The sequence below is a fragment of the Diadema setosum genome, chromosome 15 (genome assembly GCF_964275005.1).
Source record: "Diadema setosum chromosome 15, eeDiaSeto1, whole genome shotgun sequence".
In the NCBI taxonomy this organism is placed as follows: Eukaryota; Metazoa; Echinodermata; class Echinoidea; order Diadematoida; family Diadematidae; genus Diadema; species Diadema setosum.
Window position 1 is genome coordinate 15,140,305 of NC_092699.1, and position 12,741 is coordinate 15,153,045.

A 12,741-nucleotide genomic window follows, 5' to 3' on the forward strand; every position below is an offset into this window, starting at 1 on the left:
ATACTGCAGCGAGAATCAAGCGATCTTCACGACTTTGGGACCATGAAATTGATGTGCCTGTCAGTACCTACTCAAAACTTATTTCAGTAACTCAGACGTTAATTATACACTAATTGTACAGAAATTACACAACGATACGATATGAAACAAAGTTAACTTCGCAGCCTAGTACTTGGTATAAAACACAGGGGGGATTTATAGCTGAATCCCATTCCTCTTTAAAGTTAACTTTGACAGAAAGAGCACACACACACACACACACAAATCAAAATAACACCACAATAGGAGTTTCGCTGAAATGGGACTTAGGACCAAAAAAGATTTGGAATTTACAATTTCCCATGTGTTCATGAGACACTGATACCGGCTACAAATTCAGGTGTAATGATGACGACATGACGTCACAACTTTCCTATTGGAAAGAGGGGCCCACATTCTACAAGCTCTGTCTTTTTAGTGGGTCTCTCCATTTTTCACACTTTAAGCAAAGTTATACATGTACTTCATTTCGATCACTTTTGTTTCTTTTTTACAACAATGTATAATTACTATAAGGTCCTCAATTGTTGTACATTCTTTTCAATACATAATGTTCTGTTTACCTTATTCTCTGTTGTCAAAAGAAGTGTAACTTATGTTTTGTCGGAAAATGAAATAAACTTTGAATTGAATTGAATTGACTAAACACATCAAGTTAAAACTTTGTTTATTTGCAAGGGGGTCAAGTTGGCAGAAGATTAAGAATTTCAAATTAATTTAAAATGAATGTCGGCCAGAAATATATCCACTTCATATCAATGACCAGACGAAAAAGGGGCAGTATTTTATATCATCCCTCATTTCGTATATGCACAAATCCATATTAATTTCATTCAGAAGTAGCAGTCATCATTCATATGTGGGTGCTGCTGCTGTTGTGATTTTTTTTTTACTTTATTTTTGTTTGCTGATATTATATAGCATCACTTTAGACAGTTAAAATTCAGTCTCTCCCTCTCTCTCTATCGATTATGAAAAGAATTACCATTATGTTCTTGCTGTATATTGTGTGATCGGTGGATTTCTTGTTCAAGAATATGGCGTATGCAGCCGACATGCAAACAGTTATGTTTCCTGCCTTTGATTCGAAAACCTATCGTTTATAAAATATCACTCCATTATACAATAATTAGTGGTGTTTCCTTCGACTGCGAAGCCGATCGATTTACTGACCATGTCAAATGACTAAAATTGAGTTTGACTTTTCACGAATGATTATACTTTTGTAGAAACGACGCTTCGAACACCTAGAAATATCCATATCTCCACTTCTAATTTCATTACTTCCTACAGAAGAATTTACATGTTCTCGAGATACACCTTCGTTAAACCATCGAGTCCCTTAAACCACATTTAATGTTGTATGGTCCTGCTGCATTCCTTTATGCTGACTTTTACTATCTATTGTTAATGTTATATTTATCAAGACAATCTTTCGTTTAGCATCTTTATTGTCTATCAATTACTGTTAACTGCGGTTTCAAAATCTCTTCACTGTTAAATCAATAACTTATTCTGAAATCGGCAACACACTTTTAAAAGTTCCTGTTTTCTCTTTGAAATTGAATCGTAAATTGTTTGGCTTTTTTTTGGGGGGGGGGATTTAATGCATTTAACCAGTTTCATCTAGTCTTTCTCAAATATGAGATGTGCAGTGAAATTTAGAGTTGCTAATTTGAAAATGAAAAGATCAGAATTTCTGCAATAGAATTCCCCAGCTCTCCATGGTTTAACTGACGCAAAAACTTTTTGCGAGATACCAAGAAAACACTTATGATATAGTACAGAGCATACCATTTTAAGAGGAATTCAAAGTTTATTTGATGAAAATTGGTTTTGAAATGGCTGAGATATCCAAAAAAGAGCAATTCTAATAAAATGTGGGACCCACACTTTATTATGATTGGAATGACTGAAACATCCAAAAACAAAGTAAAACAAAACGATCGTAATAAAGTGTGGGTCCCACACTTTATTAGAATTGCTCTTTTTTGGATATCTCAGCCATTTCAAAACCAATTTTCATCAAATAAATGTTGAATTCCTCATAAAATTACATACTCTTTCATATTTCATAAGAGGTTTCTCATTATCTCACGCAAAAATGTTAGAAACCTGAAATTAGGTCTCAACCAAAACTGTACAATCCCTTTAACGCTTTCTGTGTCAAGGCCTTTGGACAGTGCTTACAACATTTTAACCTCTCTAGTGATTTGTTGTTCCATTATTGTCTTTGGGGGTATTTCTATCTGTTTTTGTTTGTTTTCTGGTTTGTTTGAAGTGAAAGAGAAGTCATCTTCTGATTAGGTTAATACTGCTAGTAAATACTAACGCAGAGAAAGCAAATAATTGTCCCAGAGCTGACTCACAAATCGAAATCATGAAATTGAATTTCAATTACGATAATTTGCACAGCACAAACAGTCATATAACATCGCTCAATAATAATGGTAATGATCCAATGGTGATGAAGATAATGATAATAATAATAATAATAGTGATAATAATAATAATAATGATAATGATGATGATAATAATAATAATAATAATAATAATAATAATAATAATAATAATAACAATTAATAATGACTAGTAAGAGTAATTATAACAGTAATAGTGATATTGATATTAATAACTTTATAGGGCATATACCGTCGTATGGTGGTTCGCTCTCGAGCCAGTTAAATGTCGCTGGAAGCCAAATTTACCTATTGATATTCTGCATACGAAAACTGAGTATAAGTTTATCTTTATGAATATGAATATGACAATGAATATAAGTCTCTTTTTTCATGAGATTGAAAGATTTAGAGAAAGAGACACATCGTTTTCATTTTCAATTTTCAAACACTTGCTCGCTCTCATGCTGTTTCATCCGCGAATATGTTAACAGCGTCCTCTACAGGCGAGCGCTGCACAGGGTTTTAATCTCCTCAACGTGTTGAGAAGTCCTCTTTCACGTGGGTGATGATGGTGATGGCAAGGACGATGATATTCTTGCTGACGATGTTAATGGTGTAACAAAACTCAAGAAAATTCAATAATGAGGATGGAAATGGTAAAGAAGAACATGCTTGTAACTTTGGGTCTTGAATTTGAAGTAGTGACTGGAAAAAATAAAGAAAATGATGATAATCACAGATACAATAGACCTTTAGTAACTGATTGACAAATTGCCCTACATCGACGTAAATGTTGTCGATGTAGGGCAATTTGTTAATCAGTTGAAATGAAAACATCTCGACTGAAGAATTGAATGAATTTGAATAATAGACCTTTTGTTGTTGTCTCCCCCTTATTTTTTTCAACGTAACAAATTCATTGAGATAGAATGATAATGTCTATCACGACCAAAGAAATCACCAAAAGTCAACTCATGTCTGTCCTACTTTTTTGAATAAGAACGTAACCATCACGTTTATTCTGTTCTATACAGGAAAAAAAGTATAACGTAAGCAACGTCTTTCGTGAGTTATGGTCAATTTTTACCATGAAAAGAAACGTTGCATATAGTTTTACGGCAGGTTTCTTTTTCATTGTGTAATGTTAGAACTTCATTTATTGAATGTTAAAACATCTCATCTGTTTCTTATTTGGGCCTTTTTTAAAGTGTTTATATATCTTCAATCAGAAATATGCAAGTAAAAACAAGTAGACCTATTATCTTTTAGGAAAACATATTAGCATGAAGCAAACGAGCTCCCTGAAGTAAATTATTAGACATGTCATCACCTTCATTTCACTCTATGTTTTTGGCCTGCAGAAAAAACAACGACAACCAAAAAAAAAAAAAAACTTCTACAGTAAGTATATCATCTTTTGTAGCTTCGCGGTTGCTTCCCAGAAAAGATTAGAGAAGAAGGAAGTGTATAATAAATTTTGATAATGTTAACAATAGTAAAGAATTAGCTAGTTCATCTTTATTAATCTTTATTAATTTTTGTTGTATACCTCATGCTTGAGGTATGCATGCATACTACCAGTATTCATACAGGTAGTGTGGTCACACTGTCATTATTGTACCTATGGATTTGACACCTTATTCCCTCCGCCAAACCCCTGGAAAGGCATCCAACTTGAATCTTTCATTTTCTATAAGAAAAAATGGAAAAGGGAAAAATGTGCTCGCTATAGCTCACCGCCTCTCCGGTCTAAATTTGACTTTTCAGGGTAATAACAATACCCCATCATGAATCATCGATCAACTCCAGTCTTTCTGACCAGCAAATTGGAAATGTACTTTTCAAATCGACGTGTCATCTTCGACGCCATATCACAATCTTTCCCGCTCCGATGAGCTAAACGGTTCTTTGGTATAGCAAGTGGGATGAAAAAAGGAAACAAAGCAGAAATACAACGACAACATTCTGAAATCTGAGTTCATCATCACTTCGTATCGGTTGAGTGAGTTCGGCGAGGTGCTCAAGAAGTTGTGACGCCTGTGATTGGTCAATTCTACTGGCAACGTCACTCGGGATCGAGTGGAAGACCTGAAGTCGGTTCTTGGATACTAGGGCCGTGCTCCCCTTACCTCGTACTTCATTCAAGACGAAACGTCCAGCGACCAACCATCACCACTACGATCCCCAGCGTTCTGTAGCCCTTTGCTGGAGCTGAATCGAAGGATGATTTTAGCATAGAAATGTGCTTTAAATGCGTTTAGTGAAGCGAGGTCTCTATCACTGTCTAATTTGGAATTACTTTGCCATGTTTTAAATCTTTGATTTCCCGATAATTACAAACGGACTGCTGGTATAATATCGGTGGACTTTAGAAGCTGTTTCTCCTTCATTTCGCTGTTGACGAAAAAAAGACGAGGGGAAAAAAGCGAAAACACATAAAGGAGTCGAAATTTACTTTGCGGAGTAATACGATCGTGAGAGGAGCGGTATTATTCTGTTGTTCACATTTACCCCCAGCATTCGTGCGCCCTTTTGAAACATTTCACCACGTTCCTCGGTTTATTGTATCTGACGGACACCGCAGTGCGGGTCCATTGCATCACGCCCAGCGATCCCGGGGTCTGCCCGTCTCTTCTCTGTTCGCGTGTCAACTCCCGCAACCTTGGAGCATTTTCTTCATCTCCTTTTGCGGGTTCTTTTTTTTTTTCTTCTTTGCCCGTAGCACGAAGCACGGAGGGGAGGTGGAAACATCGAGTGCGTTTTTTCTTCAACCACGGAATCGCGTCTGCCTCTCTTTACCTCTCTCTCCTTCTTGCCCCTATTCAAGGATCTTTATTTTACTGTGGGAATCTTTACACGTACTCCCACTTTGTTCTGTCACCAAATAAAATCCGTGTGTGACCTCACACAGCTTTCAAGAACACGTGTGTCACGGGACCGAGTCTTATATTCTACGACACGGTTTCTTTCTTTCTTTCTTTCTTTTTCACAATCGTAAAAGAAAGAGTGTCAAAGATAATCATAAACAAGAAAACGAACCACGTGAGCGTCAATCGGTAGTAGACTGAAAACGTGAGGGACGGTTATCAGTCGCCATATTTCTCTGGACTTTTATGGACACTTTATATGGATCGTTACGCTGGTGTCTTTCACCCAACAATTGTGCGTGTGATGACACAGCTATTTCATTTCATCAAGGACATCTAGAAAATGTGAGAAGACCAACCAGTATGGATTTTCAGCAGATTACTTGGTAATTTACCTAGCATTCTAACAAGAGGGACGGTTTAGATGGATCCAGACTTCGGCATTACGGTCCGCGGCAAATGAGGTTTTGAAGTTCACTTGCTTGGGAAATCTATATCAAGTTTTTCGTCTGAGCAGAATTCTGAGTCGCCGTCCAGCTTTTGGAGACACTATTCTTGAGATATCTTTGTGAATCGCTTTCTCCAGCTGGTCTGAAAAGGCAAAAAAAAAAAGATCTAGAGCAAAATGTGAGACTCCTCAAAGGCAGCTGACATATCAAGTGGATAGTTCATCAATATTCAGATATTAGAAGTACAATGATGATTTGTGTAACACACCGTCATGTCGGATAGAGTGCATCTGTATTTCAACATGTTATCATTATTACTGCATGCGCAACAAAATGGTGACAACTGCAGTTTTGGGCCACTAGTCTAAAGCGGCAAAAATCTGAATTTGGTGAAACGCGAACCTTGGATTTTTGTGTGTTCATCACCACTTTTCTGTGGAAGAAACGAAAGAACAAAGACCCTAAAGAATGTGGACCAATCTAGTCTTGTTCCTATGCGGCTTGTGGCTGCATTCGGGCGTGGAATGTGCGGCCCAGACCACAAATGAGGAATACATTCATATGAACGTTTTTCCCGACGACCTGGACGAAGACTACGGTAGTCTTCTGTCACTGGTAAGTAAGCTGTGTCCCATTGTATGTTCTTATTGTTGTTATTTCCACTGTGTATTCCTTTGATCTGTCGCTTCTTCTGTGTTTCATTTCATAACCCCTTGTTTGAAACACAACTGTTTGACGAATGCACCGTAGCGTAATATGCTTCAAACCGGCAGCCGCGTGTCGATCACTACACTACCCAAGTATTTTCTCGCCTTGCAAATATAGATACGCTATTTATTTGAGCCAGTACCTAATATCAGTCATAATAGGAGGACACATAACCCAACACTGAACACTACACACTTTAAAAGTGAACACTGACCAATCGTTCTCAACACCTCTTCACAAGTGCTCTCATAACACGTCGAACAAGCATGTCATCCTTTCCTCGTACCATGGACCCTAGGGTCCACATGCTCGTACATACCGAAGAGCTTCGTTCGAGCACTTAGCAATCAATGAGTTCCGATACGTCTACGTTGCGGAAGTACCCACAAATTGCGATTGTCATTATTATTATTTTTTTTTTTGATGCGTTTCGAACATTTTTAGTCCCATGGGAGGAAGTGTGAAAGCGTATACACTGTACTTCATGTAACCATCCGATTTGATTGAATGAAAACTGTATACTTTCAATGATTAGCTTGTACGGTACATGTATCTTTGTATTGTGTTATAAAGTCATATATAATTAATGTATTGTAGTAATGTAACGTAAGTGAGGGGACTGCAATCTACAAGTTCGCTTTTTAGCAGCCCCTCAATTTCCATTTCCATGAAGTTCTTTTAAGAAACAATATGTATTATTATGTTCCAATATATGTAATCATGTCAAAGTGTATTACCTGTGTTTGATTGGAAATGAAAATAAAAAACATGCATGTGAACATGCATGTGTGAAATGAAATGAAATGAATGGGTTTGAGGGAGAGGGGAAGGTTCTACATCGACTATTGTTACCGATTTCATTCGAAAAACGTCATCTCCCCAGCATGTGCTTTGGATGATTTTATACTTTAGCAATTGATTATGAAATATATAAGATATCTATGAGGGGATTCAGGAGAATGAAAGGGTCTGCGTCTCGCATGCAAATTTAAAAGACGTGTAAATGGTTAAAAATTAATGATTTCAATCATTCCCAAAACTCCGTCCTTTTCGCTCTCCCTCAACCCCCCCCCCCCTTCTCTCTCTCTCTCTCTCTCTCTCTCTCTCTTTCTGCAGCATTATCGATGTGCAAATCAATCTAATATTTCTTCTTCTTCTTCTTCTTCTTCTTCACCTACGCTGTACATTGATGACAAATGTCATGTAAAATGGTACTGCTCATAAAATGGATGGTCCATGGTTTTGATGTGTGAATTCGGTGAACTGCCTTAAGCCGGTGTTATGCACACAATAATTATATTCTGAAATTTAAAGGGATGGTACAGTTTCGGTTGAGAAGGGGCTTTAGGTTTCCAACGTTTTTTCGAGGATTATTTATTTGAGATGAATAGAAACCTCTCATGAAATATGAAAGGGCATGTAATTATAAGAAGAATCCAAAGTTTATCTGATGAAAATTGGATTTGAAATGACTGAGATATCCAAAATAAAGCTTTTAAAGTAAAACTTTTATTAGGATCGCGAATTTGTTTTGCTTTGTTTTTGGATATATCAGCCATTTCATAACCGATTTCCATCAAATAAACGTTGAATTCCTCATAGATTTGTATGCTCTTTAACATTTGATAGCGTTGTTTCTATATCTTTCAAAAAGTTAAAAGCTGAATCCTCACCTCAACCAAAACTATACCATTCCTTTAACGAAAGTAATAACTATCATTCATGAATTTCTGTGCAGCCACGAGAACGGTTAGCCTGCACAAGAGAAGAGCAGGCCTACATGTTATCCATTTGTGAATCGATAGTTTCCGAGATTGAAGGGGCACAAATCTGTAAGGATGATCAGGATTTACCATGTTGGAATTTAGAGATAGAGGAAATTACACAAGACATCCACGTCGCATCCAAGTCTGCAACGAAGAAGAAGAAGACGAAGAAAAAAAAAAATACACCCCAACACCAAACATTTATGAACATTCCCTGGATACATTAATCTCATGGGTAAACCAGGGAAATTTGATCAACATCCCCAAACATCCGATTAAGCTGCCTTCAGTGACATAGTTCTGTCTCGTTTGGTTATGTGTGTAGTTGTAGATGGGACCCAATGTTCTACTTCCATGTTATGGATATGTGTGTAGGTGTGTGTGTCTGTGTGTAGAGGGGTTAATAGGTGTCGATGTGGAGTGTAATGTTATTGTCACAGGGGGTTTGTAGCTTTGTCCGGTTGTGCCGCAGAGACACCGTAATCGTACTCGAGTGTATACGCGAAACGAAATCCTCCCGACCAAAACGATATTGTTCCAGAGCTGTGGCTGTGATTAGAACTCATAATAAAACCCAGTCTTCAAGTGAAGTCAGCGACAATAGGGCCCGAACAGTTAGACCATAAACACCGGTCCATTGTTAGGCTCCCGCCTTCAATGTGTTTGAAGAGTAGGCTTCCCTGTTTAGACCTGACCCTAATTACGTCGGCTGGTACCGAGGCGTCATTACGTGGCGTCTGCTTGCGCTGGTGGTCTTCTCGGACCGTGATGGGTTTGATAATTGTACTTCAGTTTTGGGACACTTTTGTCCGGATTAATTGGTTGATAAAAGGCGGACGATATGCAGACAACAATTGAATCTTCAGGTGTCTTTCAAAAAGGGCACTCTAGCTGTCCTAAAGGTTCGTTTCAGACAGTTGTGTAAGTGTTAGTGATCAAAGCGTCGAATAGACTTTAAGGTGATCGTGTTGATACACGTCAAGGACGTTGGATAGTTTACTTGAGGAAGAGCCGTCCGCACTCTTTACTCTTTTTCCAATTACACTAAACAAATGAGTAATACAGTCAGATATTTTTTTTTCGGCAAAAAAAAAAATGTAGTCTCTATATCTTGTTCATTTCGTCTGTCATTCACTTGGTAGGAGCCGCGGGAACCCAAGTCCTGTTAAACATACACGCACACACATTTGGCTCTTTAAAAAACAAACAAACTATATAACAAAAAAAAAAATCTGAAAAAAAAAATAGAAAAACGGGCCTACCTACACAAAATGGTCACAATAAAACCCACAATGCTCAGAGGGTTACATCCGAGGGAGTCCGGAGGCACATAACAAGCAATTACCCAAGCTAATGTGATACTTTTTCCTCATCTTCGTGTTCTTGTTCTTCTTTTCTTCCTTACTTCTTCTTCGTCGTCTCCTCCTCCTCCTTCTTGGCAGTAGTAGTATGGTAGTAGTTTCTGTAGTAGTAGTATCATTGCCTCCTTCAACTTAGGCAACGTGTATTACGGGAGCAGAATTTATGTGCTAATCGTCATCGGTTCTCATACCACCATGACCACGATTCCACTTTTAAGTCACCTCTAGTATAATGCACCACGTTATTTAGTTTAACTCAGGCGGTACATTACACTAGGCTCGCCTATACAACCGTAATAATGGGTCATGTTTCAACTAAAGGAGCCCTTTTACATGGTTTGCAGAGAAGTTAGTGAATTATGATTTGTGGTCTTGAAGTAAGACTAGCATGCCGCTCAACTGGCAATTCGAGTACACTACGTTGTACGTTTTGGTCGCCAGTTCTCCGAAGTTCTTGATTAGTCGGTGTCGAAAATCTGATCGTCTGGAGCAAGTAATATAACCCATTAGGCAAAGAAGTCGGATACATTTATCTGCCCTATCATTTTAGAGTCAATAGTGGATTTTGGACAAATCATTGACTGGATATTTCACTTGTCATCCTTGTATAAGTGGATCTCAATGACAATCAGCTTTGCTGATCAGGGTATACCAATTCATGTGGAAATGAATGAATGAATGAATGAATGAATGAATGAATGGGTTAATGAATGAATGAATGAATGAATGAATGAATGAATGAATGAATGAAATGAATGAATGAATGAATGAATGAATGAATGAATGAATAAATGAATGAATGAATGAATGAATGAATGAATGGACTTATTAATGGGTACTGGTCATCTGAACATGAGTCGAAAACTTTCATTTCATATAATTTATTCTACAAACGATTCCCTCGCTCTCGTTCGTACACGTGGAGTTCACAGAACCAAGATTGGTTTAGATTTAAGATGTAGCATTTTCACATTTGATTACCCTTCGTATATGAATTATATAAAAGAACGCTGTCGCGATTGTATACTTGCCTTCTCAAGACCGAATTCATGTGAAAAGTTGATCCTGTATTGATTCTTTTTTCAAGAAAAAAAAAACACGGTCGATACACACAATAGCCATTTTGCGTTATTGCCATGATTGTCTCGCATCAAATCAATCCCGGAAGGATTTACACCAGTCACAATGAATTAATGATTTGCAGGGATCATTCTAAAGATCACTTAATTATCATGATCACATGGCAATCTTCTCTATAATTACATGAGAAATACATGAAAGAATGAATTTGAAAGAAATCACAATCATTATTCAAAATCCCCTGTATCAGGTTTTATAACAGTGGATAAATGAGGATGTTTGTTTGTTTCTTTCGATTGTTACTTTGAATGTTTGGTTTGTTTCTGGGTCGTGTGTAGATGTACCACTTTAAAATGCACCCTACGAAATGGAGAAAAAGTTATAGTCTGTATTCATCTGAACAACACTGAAGCAGTATGTGATGTAAAATACTCACCGATACGAGAATCCGTGAAGTTTTGGCGCGTATCTCAGCCCGACCGTCAGCAGACGACCCGATCCTGCCAAGTCTATCGTCGACCGGTGATCCGGCGCGCGCCTATCGGACTACACCTCAATTTGAAACGCAGACGACGCCAAAGAGTTCGCCTCTTAAAGGCAGCGACACTTTTTGCAAAGCAATCTATTCTTGAATTTGACCGTACTCCCATCTGCGGAATACGATAAGCATAATGGATTGTGTGGTATGTGCTAGTAGAAAGACCTAACAGTCATAATGGTCTTTTTGGTGTTCAGCAGAACATAACATTTTGTTGAATATCTCAAGATTCTTTCAAGTTCAAGCACCTTCTTCCAAAAGTAAACAGATTTCGGCATTCGCTTGTCATCGTATTGTAACCTCTTGCTCCACTTTCTTTTAAATCATCCAGGCGAAACATAATTTTCAGCTACAATTGAAGCAATTTCTTTTTCTTACTTTTGAGATGATATCAAAAACTGGAACCGGCAACAAGTTTTAATTCGTTCGTTCGTCTCCAAGTTCAAAAATCAGATACTTCTTACCCCTTTTCACCCCCATAATCTTTCACACAGCTCGAGACTTCCTGTGTACGATGTATAGACGGCAAGACAGATTCACGTTCATCACGTATATGAAGCCAAACAAACTTTAACCAACCAACCAACAGACAAACAAACAAACGTATCATCCTGCACCCCTCCTTAAAAGTTCCCCTCCATCTCGCGTCCCTCTCCGTGAATATGAAAATAAATAGTGAAATCTGCGGAAGTATTTTCGTCCGATAGGGCAACATAATTAGTTCAATTTCCCTTTTCGCGTATCGCGGCCGCCAAGAAATTTCAGCCCGACATATGTTCTTCTTTAATGTTTTAGTGATATCGCAACAAGTGAAATCATGTTTGACCCACTTTACAAAGCAGTTGAAGAAAAACAAGCCCTCTAAAACACATGCTCCCACACGTTTCATCAAGATGTATGTCAGTTCCATCAGGGGCCACCTCCCTGGTTCTATAGACCTTGATAGAGCAGAGTAGGCGGACCAAGTAAATCAAACATCATTAGATCGTTGGCCCATGTCCGAGATTCAGTTTACGAAGAGTTCATTCTGCACCAATGAGACTCCGAACAAACGAGAAGTTTGTCTTGGAAAACTGAATGCTCAAATTCTTTCGGAAACGGATTTAAAAACTTAAAAAAGACTCTGAGAAAATATTGATAAATCTATCGAATCGTCAATATTGGTGGCTAGAGGGATAACTGGAAGACTTAATGAACTAGTATGTCCTTTTCTCGACTGGATACTATGGACTGACTAAACCAAAAGATACACGATTGAAAATATCGAGGCGGGAAGACAAAACTATAAGTAAAGTCATCTTGGATGTTGATATCACAGCATCGTTGGTTATCTTGATTGCAATGTGTCCTCTGGTCCCAGGGTTCAGCTCTCAGTTTATGCCAAGAGGTACTCGGGTATACAGGCCCTGCCTCCTTGCTGAACTATACAGTATACATAACGGGTTTCGAGTCAATATTGGGGAATATCTTCTCCCTTTTCATCACTAAACAATACTGCCTTTTGTTCGTCTCAAGTTTAGCTGCCATTGTC

The 12,741-nt window shown here is 38.0% G+C and overlaps 1 protein-coding gene across 1 annotated transcript in view; it reads left to right on the forward strand.

The window, feature by feature from the left end:
- Positions 1 to 6,225: 6,225 nt before the first annotated feature.
- Positions 6,226 to 12,741, forward strand: part of LOC140238556 (adipolin-like) — a 68,881-nt gene continuing 62,365 nt past the window's right edge. The window contains exon 1 of the mRNA XM_072318458.1: positions 6,226 to 6,372. Within this exon, the coding sequence (XP_072174559.1) occupies positions 6,226 to 6,372 (147 nt within the window). The remainder of the gene's footprint in view (positions 6,373 to 12,741) is intronic.